Source organism: Anolis carolinensis, chromosome 1 (assembly GCF_035594765.1).
Source record: "Anolis carolinensis isolate JA03-04 chromosome 1, rAnoCar3.1.pri, whole genome shotgun sequence".
Lineage (NCBI taxonomy): Eukaryota > Metazoa > Chordata > Lepidosauria > Squamata > Dactyloidae > Anolis > Anolis carolinensis.
The window spans coordinates 205,561,149-205,584,261 of NC_085841.1; the positions used below are offsets into that span (position 1 = coordinate 205,561,149).

General features: G+C 42.4%; 1 protein-coding gene across 3 annotated transcripts in view; it reads left to right on the plus strand.

Moving 5' to 3' along the window:
• Positions 1–23,113, plus strand: part of pde11a (phosphodiesterase 11A) — a 240,910-nt gene that overhangs the window by 168,729 nt on the left and 49,068 nt on the right. For all 3 annotated transcript variants that reach the window (XR_010002350.1, XR_010002351.1, XM_062969150.1), the window contains 2 exons: positions 10,089–10,235; positions 10,344–10,451. Coding sequence is in view for 1 of the 3 variants with exons in the window: in XM_062969150.1 (XP_062825220.1) it covers positions 10,089–10,235; positions 10,344–10,451 (255 nt within the window). In the remaining 2 variants the exon portion in view is untranslated. The remainder of the gene's footprint in view (positions 1–10,088; positions 10,236–10,343; positions 10,452–23,113) is intronic.

Below are 23,113 nucleotides of genomic sequence, written 5' to 3' on the forward strand. Positions count from 1 at the left end.
AATAATAATAATAATAATAATGTTTAATTTTTTAACTTTAACATTGGACTTTGACTCACCCACAGGGTGACCTTGGGCAAGTCACACATTCTCAGCCTCAGAAAATGACAAACAAACCTCTTATGAACAAATCTTGCCAAGAAAACTCTGTGACCAGTTTGCCTTAGGTTTGAAATGATAGAAACAATGACTGATGTGTCTAGTAATGCACATTTTAGTTAATTTCTATTAAATTTTGTAAGCCACATTGGATCCCTTGGTGGCAGAAAGGCAGGGTAAAAACTGAATAAAAATAAATATAGTAATGATGTCACATGGAGGGTACTAGATGAACCCAAGAGCCTACCACACACAATTGATGTGTGAACAGCCCCTTCAGTGAAAGAAAGACAGGGCCACCCCATGCTTGCCTACTAAAAAGGCAGTTCCCCATATTAAATGAGATTTACCCCCATGTAAGTGTGTATAGGATCACAGTTTGCATCAGGCTGGGATGTAAAACTGATCTATTTCACATAATCTGCTGGGCTGAAAAGTCATAAATGGTGCCTTCTGCTTACCTGGAGCGTTGCACACAGCATTACCTCTGGTCAGTACTTTGGCATTTTCATGGTCAGATCAGGTGAACTGTATGTGCTGTGTGTTTGAGAAAGTAGGTGACATTAGGGGGAAATTAAGTCCACAATCATGCTGCTTGAGATGTGATTTAATGATGCAATTTACAACTCAGCCCCTCAGGGTATCTTTAAAACAAAATATGCCACACTAGAATTTGATGGAGGCTGAAAAAGTGTTAGAGATAAACGTATTTTGTAGGACAGCCTTTGTTGTTTTCTAGGGCTTGCTTGCAAATGCATGCTCAGTGTGTAAAGATGCTCTTAATATGATTTATATTCAATCTAACAAGATTCAGCTGCTGTTGTCAGTCAAGGCCCGAAAATAGGATTTTCTCCCTTTGGGGGTACTACTCCAGTGGTATATTTACATAAACCCCTCAGACTGTTATTATTCAACTAGCCTAGCCTGTTATGTGCACTTAAAAAAAAAAAAAATGAAGATAGGAAAGAAAAAAGGGAGGGAGGGAGGAAACTGCAGTGGCTAATGGCGTTTTCTTCATCTTGCTGTCTCACTGTACATCATCAGAACCATTTGCCTAGTTGCCAGGCCATCTACTCAATCTGTCCCCCCCCCCCCTTCCCCCAAAAGGTCGAGCCCAGGCCTTCCAGATGACAATGTGCTGCAAGCAATAGAGTATTGATGGAGCAATAGCAGCTAGGCTTATGTTCTGTGCTGGATCCTTCTCTCACTGTCTTCAGTCCCAGACATGGCTTGACAAGTAGAATTTGAGTCCCAGTGGTGGTTCAAGATCGAAATGTGTGAAGTCACAGCATGTGTACAAGCTGTTGTGTGTGCCTAAAGAGGCTCTTTATGTAGCAGCTGATACCAATAAAATGTGTTGCAGACCAAACAAGCAAAGAAGACAATCCTGTTTTCAAAGTCAGAGTTATAAAGTGAGAAACTGAATCAGAGCTAGTATTTTGTTAAGGATATGGTGGTAGCTGTGAAAACAGTGGAGACCGAAATCTAGTCCTCATGGTCTTCCCATTTAGACCCTCATTTTACTGCCTGAACCCATGGATGCCACCTTTTCTCAAGCCATCTCCCTATTTTCTCTCATACAATTTAAAACACAGAGATATCTAAGTCACTAGTCCGTTACTGAGAAAAGCAGGAGTGGGAATCCTGTGGCCATCTAGCTGCTGTTGGAGTGCCAGTCCCCATTAATCCTAGCTGGCATTGCCTATGATAAGGACTGCTGGGAGTTGTAATGCAATAATTGCTGGGAGGGCTCTGCTGTAGAAGCTCTGAATTTGTCAGCTGGTTTGCCTAAAGTACAAGAGAGACAAAGCAAAAGGAAATGGAAATTAAGAAATATGTCACTATTTCTACTGCTATTCATTTTCAGGGAAGAGGGTTCAAGAGTCCCAAGCTTGTGGTTTGCGGAATGGCTGGATTTAGGGCTTTGCTTAAGATACTGTCTACCTGGGGCAAAGGACAAGATGTCCCTCACAGCCATCCTTCCAGATATTGAAACTATATGGACTGCCTCTTACATCTTATTGGGATGCTGGTGATGAGACAGAGTATCTACTATCAGTGGACCACAGTTCCCATCTTTCTTCACAATTGACTTGGACAGCAGGGTCAGATGGTAATTAGAGTACCCCAACAACCTCCAGAGTGCTACATGTGAACTAGTGCTTAGAGCAGTTTGGGGTCAAGGAAGAATCATGTGGCGTATATAATCCAGCAGGGTTAGGAGCAATAGACTTGAGGCTGCTCTCCAACATCTGCTGCCTGGAGCAGTTGCCTCAATGCAGTTGTCATCCCTGGCTGAACCATATAGAAAAGATGAGCTTTGCTACTTAGTTCACATACCATGTTTCCCCGAAAATAAGACAGTGTCTTATATTATTTTTTACTCCCAAAGATGCGCTAGGTCTTATTTTTCCATGAAGAAGAATTCACATTTATTGTTGAACAAAAAATGAAAATTTATTCTATACTGTACAGTAGTTGTCATCACAAACCAACATAACCAAACCAGACAAACTGTGACTTCTGTCAAGAATTTCTTGTTACTACCATTATTTTCGTATACAACTGGTATGTACATTTACCAATCCTGCATGCTATGGTGTTTTGTTTGGTGGGCGCCGGGCATGCTTCCAAACAAAAGCTTTGCTAGGTCTTACTTTCGGGGGAGGCCTTATATTTAGCAATTCAGCAAAACCTCTACTAGGTCTTATTTTTTGGGGATGTCTTATTTTAGGGGAAACAGGGAAGCAGTGTTTTTGTTGTTTTTTGGATCATGAACACTTGCTTTGTATTGGATTAAGTCAGTGAGCAGATCCAAATATTAGTGTATTTTCTGATTTATGATACTTTGGAGAAAGTTATAGAGATTCTGTTGAGTGTATATGGGGTTGTGAAAGCTAAAACCTGAAGAAATCTGACAGGAAAACCCTATGAAATCTATGGGTCACCATATATTGACATCCAGATTGAAAGCACATGCATACATATATAAGCCTGGTATACCTAACTTTTTAGTTTTGCCGTGTGTCTCATGGCCTCAAAAGCTCTGTAACACTTCATGTGTGTGAGTGTGTACATACACACTCTTACAAATAGTAGCAGGAGTAGCAAGGTCAGTGATGCCTCCTGCTGTATTTAAAGTGCTTGTGGCATATTTGAAGCTGCATGAGAGCAATGTTAATTGATGTGCCCTGAATACATGTAATTTGCTTTTTCTGGTTCAGTTGTTCCAGAGCCAGACCCTTGGGGTGGCTTTGAAACCTACAGTGACACAGCAGGGGAAAAGGAGGTGGACTGGGGGGGGGGGGGGGAGCAATGTTCCAACACTGTATTTCCATTACTAGGGAAAGCATTCTGCCTTACAGGAGGAGGAGGAGGAAAAGCAGAGAATGTGCTGTTTCTTCAAAAGGCTCTCCATTATCCCCCTTTGTTTCCAGAGATGGGATATTACATTTTGTTGTGCTAGTTGAGTAGAGCCGTCTCCTGATTTAAAAAAGCACAAATTATACATGTTTTCCAAAATAAAAAAATATTTAAAAGTAAAGTGAAACATATCCATCTGTTTGAATGCGTGTGTGCTGTGGAAAGGGGGTAATGGTTACATGAATAACCTGGAAAGAATAATGCATTAAATCTGTGCAAAGTAAGGAAGGTGTGTATTTTCTCCCCTTTTTTTGGTACACTATGGGGCAAAATATTAAAACTGAAAGACTGACCCTAACAACACAAACTCTAATGTGAATTGTAATAGATATAACAGAGAAAGGTTGGGCTTAGATATACTCTGAATAACTTGTAAAACCTATACTTCAAACCAAATTCTAATTCACTTTTCCATGATGCTAAGCTACTTAAAGACTTATTAGCATTTTATTTATTCTACTTTACAGCACACAATGTCTCTGTCCCCACTTAGTGTCGTCTTTATTCATTTTCACTGTTTTATAAAAAATAATACAGGCTGAATTATTTTATTTATTTATTTATTTATTTATTTACAGTATTTATATTCTGCCGTTCTCACCCCGAAGGGACTCGGCAGATCACATTGTACACATACAAGGCAAACATTTAATGCCATATGAACATAGAGACAGACACAGACACAGAGGCAATTTAACCTTATCCAGCTTCCAGCTTCCTGAGGATATGCTCGATTCTGGCCACAGGGAGAGCAACTGCTTCATCCACTGTGAAGCCGACTTCCGCATTCCTTTCTGCATGCTGGTGGCAGTTTTATGGTGTCGTAAATTTAGTTAAATTATCCTCCCCACGTAGTGGTACCTAAATTTCCTACTTGATAGATGCAACTATCTTTCGGGTTGCTTAGGTCAACAATGAGCAGGGGCTATTTTTTTTATTTTAATTGTTGGGTGCTCACTCCGACATGGGTTAGCCTCGAACTCATGACCGCTTGGTTATAGTGATTTATTGCAGCTGGCTAGTAACCAGCCTGCACCACAGCCTGGCGCATTGTAGTTGAACATCTCTTATCTGGAATTCTGAAATCCAAATTAATCCAAAATCTAAACTTGTACATATGACTGGCTAAGATAGTGATACCTTTGCCTTCTGATGGTTCAGTGTATACACATTTTGTTTTCATGCAGAAAATTATTTAAAACATTGCGTCATATTACCTTCAGACTATGTGCATAAGGTACATATGAAGCATACATGAGTGTCATGTTTAGATATGGGTCCCATCTTTAATATATAATGTATGTACATATTCCTAAATACAAAATACACTTCTGGACCCAGTTATTTCAGATAAGGGATACTCGGGAATAATATGCAGCATGGTATGATGATCTAGTACACACATGAACATACCAGACATACATATAATATATCAGTGGAAGGAATCATGTGAATCTTTCAGATGTTGTCGAGAACCAGTTCTAAGAATTCCTTACCATCAGCTATGCTGGATGGAGTTGCTGGGACTTTCAGTACAGTTACATCTGGAGGCTCACATAATTCCCATTCCTGTTGTACATCCTTGGTTATATCCAAATCCTGTATATTTTTTACCATTATGTATTTTTTAAAAAACTAAATGTACATGAGCAATATATTATTTTTATGCAAAAAATTTAATTCATTGTATCATATCATTTATGAATAAGGAGTCACAGATTCAACGCCTGATCACGTGTGAATGAAAGTATACATTCTCAACACAAATGCAAGAAAGCAAGAGTGAGTCCTGATCCGGAACAGAATAGAAGCCACATGCCCACTCTCTTCTTTTATTCTGGTCCTCATTTGCTCGTTTACTTTAAATTGTCTTAGAAAGTTCCCTTTGGAGACTAATGTCCTACTTGTGCCACTGCAGATCTATCATGAGGCAGTGCTGATTCAGCAGTGTGAAGGGCAGAGAGACACTATCAGTCAGCAGGACGCCGTAACAGATGGAGGCCTTTAAAACTAAGTTTGCTCTGGGTGCTAAGATATCCCTTGGCTATGCCAATTAGATACACAGTCACTTCAGAGAGGGAGGGAGAGAGGTAAACAAGTGTGCAGTTGGAATCCAATCTGCTGAGATAGGTCTAACCCGAGACAAAAATACGAATTATTTGGATCCTATATATACAACATTTCATAATGAGTAAAATCTCAGTTAAGAAGACAGGTTTATCTCAGTTAACAAATAGTTGTGTTCCTGGACTTCTTTAACAGAGTATTTAGTATCAGTGGCAGAAGTAACATGGAAATAATAGAGATAGAGTTCTAGCCAACAAATAGAAGAGGCACTCAACATGTTTCACTAACCTTTTTTTTTTCAAAACTAATATCGTACATATACACTGAAACAACTTGCACTGCACATAAGTCAAAAACATATTGATCTCTCTAGAGTCCTTTTGAAGGCTTCTTTTACCATACATCCAGGCATGACGATATTAAACTTATATGACATAGTGGCAGGTTATCTACTTCTCCTGTTTTCTGTTCACGTATAGTCAATAATGGATTTTGGAGGAAACTGCTGTCTGCTTTGCTTGTCGTAGGCAGGCATACACAGACACAGTAGGATTGGATAGAGTAGAATCCCATTCCTTAGCAGCCTACATTTTTTTTTTTTAGTGCAGCCATAGTGCTGCAACTCAGCATTGAAACCTGGTCTACTTCCTCACCATTGATCTCATTTATGTCTGGGCATAATTGGGAACTGGCAGGGGACCCTGAGGAGAAGAAGGAAAAAGCAACCCCAATCTGAGAAATTTTTGGCAATCAATATATCAGTACTATGAGTAGGTGTGCTGAGAAGTCAATGCAGCTGTTGTGGCTCAGCCATCATGGCCCAGGTTTCATCGAGAATTAGAGTTAGATGAGGTGATGGATTTCGAGGGCATTCCTGCTTCAGTTCCAGGCCCCATGGCCTTGCAGGTGCCGGATATTGTGATATTACAGGATCCACTAATTGACGAACATTCCAAAGTCTCTCCAGTGTTACCCGTATCAGTTGGTAAAGACATGGGGGAGAATGGAATTTTTAATAGGAAAGATTTTGTTACAAAAGATAGAAGCAAGAAACAAGGGGTGAGAAGAAGTCAAAGACTCGCTCTCAAAATTGGATAATAATTAAATTTCCCATGAGAACTTTGTGGGTCCTACACTCCCTAATTCTTGCAGACTTGGGAGTCTGTGAAAAGTACTCCTCACGCTATGCTGATTGCGGTGTCAATTTTGCCTTTCCTCAAAAGAGGTTCCAGTTTCCAGCTCCTTGCCGTGTCTTATAAGTCCGTGCCAAGTTTCCAGTTTCAGGAGAGCCGCACTGAGCCACGACTCCCGAGTAGACCTTGTCTTGTTACCGCGACTTCCTTGTTACTGAATCGAGATTGACTCTGCTTTGTTTACCTTGCTTCCTTGACTTTACTACGGGACTTTTCAAGCAGATTTGCAGTGCTTTGTTTCTGCTGTTGCTTCATGGACAAACTTTGATTTTTAAAGGAAGCTATCAAGCTTCACTTGTGGATTACAAATTGGACATTAATAAACTCTTTCTGAATTGCGATAGACTATATATTATGGACTATTTCTTACTCTGACTTTCCACCTTAAATGCGCATAGATATATATATTCTGCTTCAATAAACGCTTGTGTGTTATATTGGCTCCAGTCTGGTTTTCGAGTGCTCGCGCTGCCTTCAGGTGCAACAGCAGCTCTGCAGTGAAGTAATCTGAGTTGTTCCTGATTTATTTTGCTAGTGTAGACAACTCCTAAGACATAGTAGAAACATCCTGGTGGACTATGCCCTTTATGTTAATTATGGGTAAAACCTGTATGAATGCCATTTGTTTCCTGTTTTATTCCCATTTGCTCTTTATCCTTGAATGAGATTATTTAAGCAGGCTTTGCTTCTGTTTAGGTTTTCCATAAACACTGGGAGGAAAGAAGTCTGAAAGCAGAGAAATATGAGATCCTTTGTATACTTTTGTACGAGTATAGAAATTTTAGTCAAAAATATTCAAAACCATGAGGCAGCTTCTGCATGGGTAAATATAAGTACTGTAACTTAACTCTGATTTAAAATAGGAACTCGGGTATCTTCTATACCCGAGTGGCCAAGGACAAGACTTAGTTCATCTTGGGAGAACCTAAAAGAAGCACGGACCCTATCTACTCTCTCCTCCATTGCACCGCTTCTGGCCATTTAAAATACTTTGGCAGGGAAACGGTTGTAGTGGCCACAGGCAGCTGGTCCCCTGAGATAGTGCTGATATTTTCCCTTTTCAATGGAATGACCCTTTACATATCCATGGGTCATATCTGAACCTATAATTTTGGCCCCAAAACCTACCTTGACTTACTATGTTTCTTTAGTTCTAAGAGACTTTCCCCCCAGGCAAAAATTTCTAAAAATGGTGTTGTCTTAGAATTGCAGGTGTATCTTGTGTATTTTTTGTTGCTGGTGGTTGTACTGAAATTAGGGTGCACCTTAAATTGATGGCATCTTACTATTGAAGAAATACGGTATGCATGCAGTCGACTTATACATGAATATATACGGTAACATCTCAGACATTGGTTCATTACCCATATGGTGTTTTGCTCAGTGCCTAATTCCAACACCATTGTTTTCTATTCTGTGGGATTTCACTGTGAATAACACCTTTTGGATTGTGTCCACTCAATGACTTCTCTCCTTTTAGGGGTTCCTGAAATGACTGGATGCTCCTTCCATCCTGCTACCTGGAAGAATGACAATAATCTTGCCAGTTCATAATACAGTTTCTCTTTGAACACTGAGAACCCCTTTATGATTAGTTGGGATTTTAAGCATACATTTTAATAACATATCTTAAGGTGTCTTTTAAAAATACTGCTGTAATTTCTGTCATTCTTTTCTTTATAAGCTGACTGTGCTTCACTTCAGATGTAGGAGAATGACACTAGATGTTGCATGCATAATAATATTTCTCCTTTTCTACATTATTCAAATTACTTCCAACCTTCATACATAATTCTGCCATTCTGCCATTTCTTTTATTACAGTTGTAAAGCAAATGGTTATTTTATACAAATGTTACCTTGTGGCTATTAATTCAGTGATTATTTTGGATTATGGCACTCTTGGTTAAATATAAGGTGATAAAACCTCATAAATATAAAGGCAGACATAGGAAAATTGTCTTTTCACTTGTTTTGTTCTTCAGTCAGTTCTTGATCAGGTTTTAAAGATATATTGTTATTTCTCCATTTGAGAAACTTGGTATTGAATTTGAAACAACAATAAAAAATTCCAGTGTTTGAAATTTATTGTTACATTTTTGCCCATTTCACCCAGAGAAGGACTGGGCAATTCAAATAAGTGCTAGCAGCAACCTGCACTTTGTGTTCGTCATATTCAGAATTTATTTACCAGACATTTGCATGAGGTAGATTGTATTTATATCTATAGCTTGCACAATTTCCCCCTGCCATTTCAACTTCAGACTTGACTAATGAGTTTGAACATCCACCATGGAAGAAATTGCATAGATCCGTGTTTCTCAAACTCTCTTCCTCCAGATGGTTTGGACTTCAGTTCCCACAGTTCTTAACAGTTGGTAAGCAGGCTGAGATTTCTGAGAGCTGAAGTCCAAAACACCTGGAGAAACAGAGTTTGACAAAACACTGGCACACATAGTTGGCAGGGCTTAATTATAGCTTCTATAAGCCTCTCTGAGTCCCCTTCGGGGTGAGAAGGGCAGGGTATAAAGTAAATAATGATGCAGTTGTAGAAAGTTAGACACAATCATCCTTGGTGAAACAGCCACCTACATTAGTGCGGTGATTCACCAGACAGTACCTGTGTTGTAATCTTACAAACATGATGAATACATCCTTTGTCATTTTCCTCTCAGATCTAACAGCCAGACCATTGCAAGTTGATTGTAGCTGTTACACAACAGATTATCTCCTAAAATGTTTGTGTCTTAGGGACACTTTATACATGACTTTCCCCCTTACACATATTGTAAAAAAACAAAACAAAAAAAACAGAAACTGGTACACTTGCGATGTATGGCCTAGATATTACTTTTACTGAGCACACATGGTTCCTGCACATCAGTCTCTCTTCTAACCCATGTAGTTGCAACAAAATAAACATAGAATAAATGGGAGTTTTCACTGTTCTCCTGACTCCTGATGGTGGTATCCATAAGCGGAAAGAAGTAGTTTTCCTAAGCACAACTTCCATTTGTCAAGCTGCAAGATCATTTAAATTTGTAGGCAATCTTCCTTTGATGGAGCATGGCGTGGTTGGATTGTGCCCTTAGGTTTCAACACGACGATAAAGCAAGTTTACTGCTCAAATTATTTACTCCCATTCTCTTCTTTGCCCAGATCTGCACCAGACATTTGTAATTTCTATGTAGGGTTTTTATGTTGTCTAGACGATTTAGGCAATGTTCATTCTGAGCGAGAGAGAGAGAGCGAGAGAGAGAGAGCGCTGAGCCCAACAAAGTTTCTTATTGTCTTTGGGTAATTCCAGGCAGCGAACCTTCCACTTGTGACAGAGCTTGGCATAGATGACATCCATTTTGATGACTTCTCCCTCGACATGGACGCAATGATAACTGCAGCCCTCCGGATGTTCATGGAGCTTGGAATGGTTCAGAAATTTAAAATTGACTATGAGGTAACCATCTGCTCTGTGAAGATAATCTCCTGCTTTTGTCTTGGCGGCAGTCGTGGTCCATTTGTACCTGTTAGTATTCCTGATGCAGTTTGTACTTTGCCATTTCAGACGCTGTGTAGGTGGCTTTTGACAGTGAGGAAGAATTATCGAATGGTACTCTATCACAACTGGAGGCATGCTTTCAATGTTTGCCAGCTAATGTTTGCCATGTTAACTGTAAGTATCGGAGTGGCGGGACAGTTGGACAACTCCTCATTGTTTGCATGTCAGAAGATTTGTTTCTTCCTCTTCTCTCTGATGCAGTGTTCAATTACTGACTGTGACACTAATCCCCAAGAGAACAAAGGATCCTAATTACAGAAGCACTTATTTGGCAACATTTGAGAGAATTTCAGCAGTAGGGATGCAAGTGACACAATAGATGGCAATTGCTTTGTGCTGGCCTTACTGTTATAGAGTGCATTACAAAACCCCTGCTTTGTTGCATATGTACCTAATTTTCTGCCTAATATGCTAGGTACAATCAAGAGGAAATTGCGTATTCTGAGGCCCTGTGAAAACAAAAAGGATTTAAGGTTGATGGATTTAAATCAGTTTGAAGTTTTGGTCACACTCTTGAGTAATCCTTGTATAAGAAACCCCTATGAAATTCATGGGGCTACCCTAATTCAGCAAGTAACTTGAAGGTGATGTACACACACACAAAGGTGAGACCTTTGCTGAAGACGCCATTCCTTACACTGTATTGTTTCTGGCCGCCTTAATACTACCTTGCCCAGCATTACCCAATTTCAGGGGAGAGTTTAATATGTACCATGCATTTAAAAGGCATTTTAATGAAAAAAGGTTGCCTTTGGCACAGATTTCCAAAAAGATTTCAAATAGATAAAGAAAACAGAGAGTTAACTATTTCCACATCACATGCATGTAGTAGCATTCATTATATACATTCACTGCTCTCCCTCCACCCCCTGCCCTGGCTTTTTAAAGGGGAGCATATAAGCAGTTTTCCAACAGGGATATTAAGGTCTAGACTCCCTGCAGGAATTTGGGGTTGATGGTCCTTAAAAGTTCTTTCCAGCTGAGGTTTTTATGATGATGTGCTCTGATTGCAAAAGAGGCCAAATTTTTAAAATCTAAAACCATTATCACTTAGTGTAACAAACTTCCTGTGCCACTAAACCAGGCAATATTTTCTAGGGAAAAATGCACTATACCAGAGATAAAAAGCAGTATAACTGTCACGACCCAGGCTACAGAGCACCAATAACCATACGCAGAGGCCAGATTCTATCTAATATCTTTATTAAGGAAATACATAAAGTTAGTAAAAGCAAATGTAAAAGTTAGTCCAGAAGCAGACCTTTCAGGAAAGGTCAAAATTAGTCCAAAGAAACAATGTCCAATATGAAATATTAAGGTCCAAAGTTGTAATCCAATAACCGAAACACTCACTTTGCCAGGCAAAGTGAGGGGAGATGACAAGGTCCTTTAGTCCATGAACTTGAGCAAGGCTAGGAAATAACTTGATACTTGAAACAAGGCTTGAAACGTGGAACAAGGTAACGAGGAACAAGAACAAGGTCCGTGGAATAACTTGGTAAAATCCGTGAAACAAGGCAAGGGTTAGTCCTGGGAACAAGGCAAGATCCGTAGGTAAACAAAGGCTGGGAAACAGGAGCGGAGGCTGGAAACAAGGCAAGGCTTGAGCAGGAACGAGGCTTGAATCGGAGCGCGCTGTCCAGACACAACTCGCTCCGGAGGCTGACGAATTGACTCCGCGAAGTTACTACGCGGGTAAAACACCTATATAGAGTCTAACTTTCCCGCCGAAGCAGTTCTCTGGGAACCAGAAACGAAAGCTAAACTCTGAGACCAGATGTCTGACTCCTTAAAGATTCTCACGAAAAGCAGACTTAATTGGGTACATTCTTAGCTGCTATCCTCGCACTCCTGCGCGAAGCTGCTTCCAAACCCCTCTGTTGTTTACAAAACTCATGGCGAGAGAACACGGGAGATGTAGGCTCAGGGTTTGTTTGACATACTTCTGGGACACAACTTTCTTGCAGGTGCAAGGTTCCCAGATCTGCCTGGGAAAGATCTGGCTGAGAAGATTCCAGTTCTGACTGGGAAGGTAAAAAACCCAAGTTTTCTTCTTCATCAGGCATTACAATGTCATGAGCGGGACTACAAGGCCCATAAGTCATCACACTATCCCCCTCCTCAAGGCCCCTCCCAAACTGGGACTCTCTCCCCGAGGCGCGAGGTCGTGGCTTGGCGGGATAGGTTTGATGAAAGCGACGGGTTAGATCAGGAGCATGGACTGTGGAGGCGTCTTCCCAAGAGCGTTCCTCAGGGCCAAAACCCACCCAGTCAATGAGATATTGCAGGCGGCGGCGGTGAAAGCGAGAATCTAAAATGTCCTGAACCTCGAACTCGTCCTCCCCATCCACCAAAATAGGGACGGGGGCCGGCCGGTCTACATCTGGCCGCACACCATCCGCCGGAAGGAGCAGGGAGCGGTGAAACACTGGGTGAATGCGCATTGAACGTGGAAGTTGGAGTTTGAAAGTCACGGGGTTTAATTGCGCCACCACTGGATAGGGGCCAATGAAACGGGCATCTAACTTCCGGCAAGGGCGGTGGGAGGGCAAAAAGCGAGTGGACAGAAAAACCCGATCTCCTACCTTGATTTCGGGGCCCGGCTGGCGATGTTTGTCCGCGTGACGTTTATAGTCCTCCTTGGCTTGTTCCAGTTGCTGGAGCAAAAGTTGTTGCACCGCTGTGAGTTCCTGCAGCCAATCTTCTGCTGCGGGAACTTCTGAAGTTTCAATGACAGGGGGAAAGAAACGTGGATGGAAGCCGTAGTTTGCAAAGAACGGCGTTTCTTTTGTAGAAGCCTGGACTCCATTGTTGTAGGCAAATTCCGACAGTGGTAACAGAGAAGCCCAATTGTCCTGTTGGTAGTTTACATAACAGCGAAGGTACTGTTCCAAAGTGGCATTGGTGCGCTCCGTTTGCCCATCCGTTTGGGGGTGATGAGCTGAAGATAAACGAGAGTCTATGCCCAATAGTTTTTGTAGTGCCTTCCAGAAACGAGAGGTGAATTGGGATCCACGGTCTGTGACCAAACTCTTGGGCAATCCATGTAGTCTGAAAACATGTTGGAGGAATAAATCTGCAGTCTCTTGGGCCGTGGGAAGACCTTCACAGGGAATGAAATGGGCTAACTTGGTGAAAAGGTCCACCACCACTAGGATCGTGGTGAATCCACAGGAAGGTGGTAAGTCAGTGATAAAATCCGCAGAAATTATTTCCCATGGGCGAGATGGGTTAGGAAGGGGGTGTAGAAGCCCTGAGGGCTTCTCCCTTCTTATCTTGGAGCGCTGGCATACTGGGCAGGTGTTAACATATTTTTCCACATCCTTGCGGATCTTGGGCCACCAGAAATCTCTTAGGATCAAGTGCATGGTTTTAAATAGTCCGAAATGCCCTGCTGGTTTGCAGTCATGACACAGACGAAGTACTTTTTCCCTGCCCGGTCCGGGTGGGATATAAACATGATTTCTATAGCAAAGCAGTCCATCTTTAAGCGAAAAGGGAAAGTGCAGACCTTGACGAAGTTGGTCCTGCGCCCAGGCATCTGCTTGCTGACTAGCCCTGATTTCTTGAGCACAGATGGGCCCTGGATTAGGGGGAGTTGAATCAATGGGAGTGGATTTGGTGTTCCCCACTGTGAGCGTGGCAAAGTTCTCGGGTTGTAGTAGTTGGGATTCAAAGGTCTCCTTGCGTCCTGCAGCGTATTCCGGTTTACGTGACAGGGCGTCTGCTTGCTTGGTTTGGGCTGAGGTCACATAATGAATCTGGAAGTTGAAACGTTCAAAGAATAAAGCCCAACGTTGCTGCCTTTGATTTAGCTTGCGGGCAGTTCTTAGATGTTCTAGATTCCGATGATCAGTGTGGACTTCAATGGGAAATTTGGCCCCTTCTAGCCAATGTCTCCAAGTTTCAAAAGCTGCCTTTATGGCTAATAGTTCTTTTTCCCAAATGGTATAGTTCCTCTCTGGTGCGGTTAGTTGACGAGAATAATAAGCACAAGGATGAAGGTGACCTCCCACCGGTTGTAGGAGCACAGCCCCAATTGCCACATCAGAGGCGTCCGCTTGCACCACAAAAAGGGTTTCAGGATCTGGATGCTGAAGGATTGGCTGGGATGTGAATAATTTCTTTAGTTGCTGGAACCCTTTCTCTGCTTGATCAGTCCAGCGGAAGGGCCGTTTTCCACGGATGCAGCTAGTGATTGGGTCAGACCAGCGGGCAAAATCTGGAATGAACTTGCGGTAGTAGTTCGCGAACCCCAAGAATCGCTGCACCTCCTTCTTGTTAGTTGGCGCCCGCCATTCCAATACTGCGGAAACCTTGGCTGGATCCATGGAGAGCCCTAGAGGCGAGATACGGTATCCAAGGAAATCTACCTCTTGTAGATCAAAAGCGCATTTTTCCAGCTTGGCATAAAGTCCATGATCCCGCAATCGTTGTAACACCATTTTGACGTGGTTCTCATGTTCTGATTGTGATCTAGAAAACACCAAAAAATCGTCCAGGTAGATTATCAAGAACCTATCTAGATAGTCCTGGAAAATGTCATTGACAAAATGCTGGAACGTTGCGGGAGCTCCGCATAATCCATAATTCATAACTCGGGACTCGAATAATCCGAATTTAGTCTGGAAGGCGGTCTTCCACTCGTCTCCTTCTCTGATACGAACTAAGTTGTAAGCTCCCCGAAGATCCAGCTTGGTGTAAACCTTGACTCCTCGAAGTCGGTCTAGTAGATCCGAGATTAAGGGCAGGGGGTAGCTGTTCCGCTTGGTGATATTATTCAATGCTCTGTAGTCCACCACCAAGCGTAATTCCCCTGACTTCTTCTTCACAAACATCACTGGGGAGGCGGCTGGGGATTGAGAGGGTCTGATGAATCCCTTGCGAAGGTTTGTCTCTATGAATTCCCTGAGAGCTTCTTGCTCTGGTTCAGTCAGGGAGTAGAGATGCCCTCGCGGGATCGGGGCCCCCTCCACCAAGTCAATGGCACAGTCATAAGGTCTATGTGGGGGTAACCTTTCAGCTTCTTTTTCATTGAATACATCCCAATACTCGGAGTACTTCTTTGGCAAGGTGATAATGGGCTCGGTGTCTGTGGCATGGCAGACCTTGGCTACGAGGCAATGATTTTGGCAGTACTTTGAAGCAAACTGCAGTTCTCTGTTGGACCAGGAGATGCTTGGGTCGTGAAGTGTCAGCCATGGAATCCCCAAAATCACAGGGAAATGGGGAACCTCAGTAACAAAGAAGGAAATCTCTTCCATATGTTCCCTTATCCACATCCTGGTGGGTTCCGACCACTGGCTTACGGGGCCCGTCTTGAGAGGGCGACCATCAATGGCTTGCACCACACGGGCATTCTTGAAGTCATGATATTGTAATCCCAGAGAGTCGGCATACTCTCTATCAATGAAATTGTTGGTAGCTCCTGAGTCTATCATGGCGTGGATCATGACGGGTCCCCTTTTTGCTGACCATAAGGTGACCACTAGAAGGAACAGGACCCCGGTTGGCGGCTCTTGAACGGGTTTCTTGACCGGGTTGGCGAGCCTCTCTACGCCCGGTCGTTGGCTTCCCCCGCCGGCTGTGTGCCAGCCGCCTCAGACGCCTTCGTCTCCGTGGAGGACGCCGCCGCAAGACGGGCGGCGGGCTTCCCTTTGGCTGGGCACTCTCTGGCGAAGTGGCCCCCATTCCCGCAATACCAGCAGAGATTTAGGCGTTGGCGGCGGGCCTTCTCGGCGGCATCTAATCTGGGACGCACATTGCCCAACTGCATCGGCACCTCCTCGCTCCCTCTGGGGTATGGGGATGGTGGTGGGGGTCTCCACACTGGACGCGGCTGAACGCTGGCGGGAGCGGAGGGTTTTGCCCCAGCTCTACCGCTCTGGCCTCGGACCCACTGTTTTCTGTTGGCAATCATGACTTCAGCCCGTAAACATTGATCGATGAGTGCTTCCAGCGTTTGGGGAGGATCCACCTTGGAGATTTCCTCCAGCATTTCAATGTTGAGACCCTCCCGAAATTGTCCTCTGAGGGCAACATCGTTCCAGCCGGTGTTGTGGGCCAGCACTCGGAACTCGGCTATGTACTGAGACATGGGTCTGTCTCCTTGGAAGAGGCGGCGGAGTTTGTGCCCGGCGGCCTCCAAATTGTCCTCGATTCCCCAGGTCGCCTTAAGGTGGTCCAAGAAATGTTGCGCTGACCTTAGATGTGGGGAGGCTTGGTCGAACAGAGCCGTCGCCCAGTTAGCCGCTGGCCCGTCTAGGAGACTGTAAATCCACGCCACCTTGATGTCTTCCTGGGGAAACTCGGCATCACGGGCCTCTAGATAAGCTTGGCATTGGCGACGGAAAACATGAACCTTAGAAGCTTCTCCAGTAAACTTGGTTGGCAACGCCATGGCCGGAAGACGGATTCCGCGTTCCTTCAAACCCTTTATTTCCCCATCCTGTGCATTGAGCTTATCACGGATTCGGTCCACCTCATCCTTGTCGATGGTGTAGGTAATCGGCTGGCCGCTCGGCCCAGGTACGGTTCCGGTAGACATTCTGGCCGAGGTTAATTGGTGCTTAGGGTGGCGGAGTCAAACTGTCACGACCCAGGCTACAGAGCACCAATAACCATACGCAGAGGCCAGATTCTATCTAATATCTTTATTAAGGAAATATATAAAGTTAGTAAAAGCAAATGTAAAAGTTAGTCCAGAAGCAGACCTTTCAGGAAAGGTCAAAATTAGTCCAAAGAAACAATGTCCAATATGAAATATTAAGGTCCAAAGTTGTAATCCAATAACCGAAACACTCACTTTGCCAGGCAAAGTGAGGGGAGATGACAAGGTCCTTTAGTCCATGAACTTGAGCAAGGCTAGGAAATAACTTGATACTTGAAACAAGGCTTGAAACGTGGAACAAGGTAACGAGGAACAAGAACAAGGTCCGTGGAATAACTTGGTAAAATCCGTGAAACAAGGCAAGGGTTAGTCCTGGGAACAAGGCAAGATCCGTAGGTAAACAAAGGCTGGGAAACAGGAGCGGAGGCTGGAAACAAGGCAAGGCTTGAGCAGGAACGAGGCTTGAATCGGAGCGCGCTGTCCAGACACAACTCGCTCCGGAGGCTGACGAATTGACTCCGCGAAGTTACTACGCGGGTAAAACACCTATATAGAGTCTAACTTTCCCGCCGAAGCAGTTCTCTGGGAACCAGAAACGAAAGCTAAACTCTGAGACCAGATGTCTGACTCCTTAAAGATTCTCACGAAAAGCAGACTTAATTGGGTACATTCTTAGCTGCTATCCTCGCACTCCTGCGCGAAGCTGCTTCCAAACCCCTCTGTTGTTTACAAAACTCATGGCGAGAGAACACGGGAGATGTAGGCTCAGGGTTTGTTTGACATACTTCTGGGACACAACTTTCTTGCAGGTGCAAGGTTCCCAGATCTGCCTGGGAAAGATCTGGCTGAGAAGATTCCAGTTCTGACTGGGAAGGTAAAAAACCCAAGTTTTCTTCTTCATCAGGCATTACAATGTCATGAGCGGGACTACAAGGCCCATAAGTCATCACAATAACTTGAATGTAAAACAGGGCAAGAAAGAGCATTATTTGCAAAATGGGAGCTTATTGAAGAAAACAGAATTCAAGATGTAATGCAGTTACAGAATGTGCTGGGAGGGTGAAGATAGGTGCCACAATTTTATTTGGAAATGGTAGAGATGGGTTGATAGGAATGATGCTGTTTTCTAAGGAAAGCTTAGTTTTGAAGGTGATTCTCCATGTGTTCTGCATAGGTAGAAAAAACTGGGGGGGGGGGGGGGGGAGGCAGGGATGTAGACTATTTTTGATGCCAGTATTTTGCACTGGTGATATTAGCAGCATGCTTCCACTTCCAATTCTTTTAGAAATGTTGCTGTTTTTTAGAATGTTCTGAGTTGGTGCTAATGGAAACACAATGTGGGCCTAAGAACATCAGCAGAGGGAAATAGTGCAATAGTGGTCCTCCACTGAGTTTTTTCATTTTCACAAGTAGTCGTACATTTGTTTGTGTGATCTACTAGGCATCCTGCTTCTTATACAACTGTAGTACAAAAAATTAAGCAAGTTGAATAACTGGGTATGCAGTCAGTACTTGAGCACAGGATACACCTTATTGCACATTTCGTTACACAACTTAAAACATTCTTTGCTTTTCTACTTGGGCATAGTGTAGATCTATATACCTGCAAGCATGATGCCATGTGTGCTAGCAAAAGGACACCACTGGATTTTGGTTACACATATCTCTTCCCCCTGCAACATTACTTGGGAAAGAGATACAAAGTTTAAGGCTGACATGTCTCCTTGGCATCTGTAAAGTAAAGGTAAAGGTTTCCCCTGACGTTAAGTCCAGTCGTGACCGACTCTGGGGGTTGGTGCTCATCTCCATTTCTAAGCCGAAGAGCCAGTGTTGTCCATAGACATCTCCAAGGTCATGTGGCCGGGATGACTGCATGGAGCGCCGTTACCTTCCTGCCGGAGTGGTACCTATTGATCTACGCACATTTGCATGTTTTCGAACTGCTGGGTTGGCAGGAGCTGGGGCTAACAGCGGGCGCTCATTCCGCTCACGGAATTTGAACCTGGGACGTTTCGGTCTGCAAGTTCAGCAGCTCAGTGCTTTAACACACTGTGCCACCAGGGCATCTGTAGTGGTATGTTAATTTTATCTTTGTTTTGCCATTGTGTGTGATGGTAAAATCATTTCTGAATCTGGAGTCACACCACAAATGAAGAACTTGCTGATAGGACTCCAAAATACTGCCTATTTATATTGTCTCTGTCCTACAAATTTTGGGCACGGTCAGCCCAAGGCATGTTGCTTCTTAAAGCCAAGAGCAAGATGATGTTTTTCTCCACCTGCAGAAGCCAATTTACCTAACAGCTGGCTAGAGATGGGGCAACATCCTCCATCACACCTGGGGCTGCATTGATGTAGGATCAGGCTGATTGGATCATATACCAAGAGAGGAAAAGATGCCTGAGAGTAACAGATGAGCACAGTATCAGGAGAAAACTATACACAAATCCAAGGAAGATCAGGAGACTCCTGCTCTGGTCAGAGTAGGGTCTTATACAACACCTTCTGGGTTGTTTTGACCTGTGTGGGGACAACACAAGTGAAACAGAGATCCCATCTACCTTGACACATAATGCAGTTTGAAACTGCATAATACAGTTAGTGTAAATGGGACCAGAGGTAACTGTAGTTTTCCCCTGTAGAGTTAACAACATCTCGAAGGGGATAATTCAGAAAGAACATTTAAGTGGAGAGGCTTTTTTGTTTTAGAGTCCTCATTAATATATTTTCTTGTTTTAACTATATTTGTACACTATTTTGGCACCTGTGAGAATGGGAGGTGGTTTGAAATATTGTAAAAAAAATTAAAAGTTTGAGTATTTCTAGCTCAGTTCCGTGAAACAGAAACAGCAGAGAGAGAGAGAGAGGGAGAGAGAGAGAGAGAGAGAGATCTGAACCACAAGGGAATTCAATATGGCATTCAGCTAGCCCGGAAAACACACAACAACCTTCAGCTAGCTTTGTCATCAACCTTTGGTCAATGATCTTTTATAATTAAGACAATTTGAATGTTGAATCTATGGTGTTTCACTGTTGAGGTTGCCACACAGAGATTAGAATAATTCAGTGGAACTTTTGATGAGTGCTGTCAAACCTGTGTTTTATCTTTGATTCAAAGAAATAAAAAAGTTTATTATAAAATTTCCTCTAGGTGGAGCTCAAAGGCCACTGTTGTTTCAGAGTTCTTTCTGGAAGCCTTTGGTGAGGGATGGCAAAATGTTTGGCCTCTAATGAAAAAGTTTCTTTTCATCTAGATGTAATAACTGCCAGGCAGCAAGATCAAATAGAACTGCTATTCTTTAGGAAGATTTTTTTTCACTTTTTAAGAGTTAAAGTCAGCGTTTTGGCACTTGATCTGTGTATATTTCTGCATGGCTACTTTTCAAAACACTAGAAAATGTGTCTCACTTCTGCCACAATGGTTTCATATTGACAGTGTAATATTTCTGCATCAATGCTTGGAACAAATTCACATGACTTTATCTTTACTGCAACAAGGAAATCCCCAAAGGGCAGGCAGAGATTTTGTGGGATGCTGTTACTGTCAAAGGTTATGAAAAACCCTACTCGCCTTCCATTTCGTTACATAGAACCCCTTAGATGGCTGCAACACCAACGAAGTCCTTTGCATGTTTCTTCAGGACTTTACATTGCACAGGAAAACATAGTTATAATTCTGTGGCATCTAATCTTTGTGTTAGTACAATTCTCAGACAGCTGATCATGTGGGCGGGGGAGAGCTGTGCTATCCTCTTGGCCATTTGTCCTGAGCCTCTAGACATTCTTCTTCATTGGAGGACTCAGCTTGATGTGCCAAACACAATGTAACTTACACCCACAAAGACACCTGCCTCTCATGGGCACAGTCAAGGATGCTGCAATGTTGTCAATGTTGGACTCACTAGTTTGGCTGCCTTCTGTACATGGAATGGAAGAAGAGACGTCACCTTGATCTTTTGTGTATTCATGTATTTGTGAATCTTTTCCACTGTCCATACTACTCATTTTGTGGAGTTGCCTCTTGTACAGAAAAGCCCATATTACAATCTTCCAGTTGTTCAGGCTTTATTGTAGTATCATCATCATCTTTACTTGAATACAATTTTTTTTTCTCTTAAAGAAACTCAAAGTGAATTTAAAACTAGCATTATGTTGGGTAGAAGACGTCACAATTATTACTGTATACACTCGTGTATCAGTCTAGATATTTTTGTTAAAAATCGACCCCCAAAACCTAGGTCCACTTATATACAGGTCATTGTAAGTACTGTACTTTAAATCTTATCGAAAAAGGAACAACTCCATACTCTGAGTAAAGTGGTAAAAGGCAACAGCTTAGTGTGTTTCTGGACAACCTAAAAAAAAAAGTATCAGCACTCTCTATTTTCTCTGTTGTGGGGCTGCTTCTAACTTTTTCAAATGCCTGGGTGGGGAAATGGTGGTGACTGCATTGCCTTACCCCAAGGAGGACCTGGTGCTTTCTCTCTCCACAAAATGACCCCTGACTTATCCACAGTACATATCTATACATTTGGCCAGCAAACCTACCCTTGGCTTATATATCAGATTGACTTCTACATGACTATATGCCAGGTATGGGCAAACTTTGGCTCTCCAGTTGTTTTTGGACTTCAACTCCCACAACAGCCTACTGGCTGTTAGGAATTGTGAAAGTTGAAATCCAAAACACCTGGAGGGCCGAAGTTTGCCCATGCCTTGTATATACGGTAGTTCTAATAGCAAGGAAGTGCTTTCCAGTTGTTGAGAATGGGAAAATGGATCTTGAAGTAAAACTGCCGTAGCAGATCTTCCAATCTATATGTATATAAGGACAATTGTAGAAGCCCTTACACTTAAAACATATGGAAGGAAGACTTGAGGGATTGAGTATATAATAATAACAACAACAACAACAACAACAACTTTATTTTTGTATGCCGCCTCCATCTCCCCCAACAGGGACTTGGAGTGGCTCACACGGGGCCAAGCCCAGCATATCATATAACATCATAAAATGAATAGTTAAGACAAGCATTAACGTTAAAATCTAATTAAACAAGTCATAATTTAAATAAAACATAATTGAAACAAAAATATTAAAACAATCATTCAAGGCATTAAAAGTCTAGTATAGCACAACAATACGGGCAACAGTCAAACTGAGGAGAGAATGTCTATGTCAAAATAGAACATACTGTATATCCAAAATACAAGACAGGTAGGGAGATAAATCTGGAATGGAAGACAAACTATAAAATGACAGGGAGATTTTCAGTATTAATATGGGCCAGGTTATAATGGGCATGTCTAGTCAAAAGCACAACAAAACAGCCATATTTTTAACTGTTTCCGGAAGGCAGAGGAGGGTCGGAGCTAACCTAATCTCCCTGGGGAGGGAACTCCAGAGCCGGGGAGTAACACACCTTCACCACATGTATTCATTATCCATAATTTGAAGACCCGGAAAGAGCTAGTAATTTGATTGCAATTGAAATATTTCAAATGGAAAAATACCTTTAATTATACAGAAAATCTCCAGAATGCAGATTTCTGATAATACCTGTACATTTTGGAATATAAATGACCAGAGAATACATTTACATTTTACTGGTATCACATTATATTAAGTTGCTCCATAAGGCTCACTTTTCCCAGCGAAATCTGTGCTTATAAATGGCCATACCATTAAATCGTTCCTTGGTGTGATATTACTCAGATAATGATGTTGCCATTGAACTCTAAAACTATAGATACTTATGTAAAGACACCTTGAAATATAGGTACATATTTTGTTATTTTATCTATTTGTTCCTAAATTTTATGTAACTTCTTATGGGTTGTTATCATTTTGCATATTTTACTGGTAATGCGGGTTAGGAAAGGAGGGATAAAAATATGATTATCTTAGATTTTACAACAAGCATTGAGGCTATATCAGACAGAAGCAGTTTCACACTTTTATGAGTGGATATTACAGTAAACATATTGACAATTCCTTTGGTTCCTATACACTTCTTAAAATGTGGATATTCTGTGTTTGTGAATGAAATTTCTGGTATTTGGTATGGTTAGATTTTAAAAAAACAGTGTTGATAGATGTTGTTATATTAAAGGAGGCAGGCTTCTTTTTTAGGGTTAAAATTGTTCTTCTTATTTCTGCTAGTAC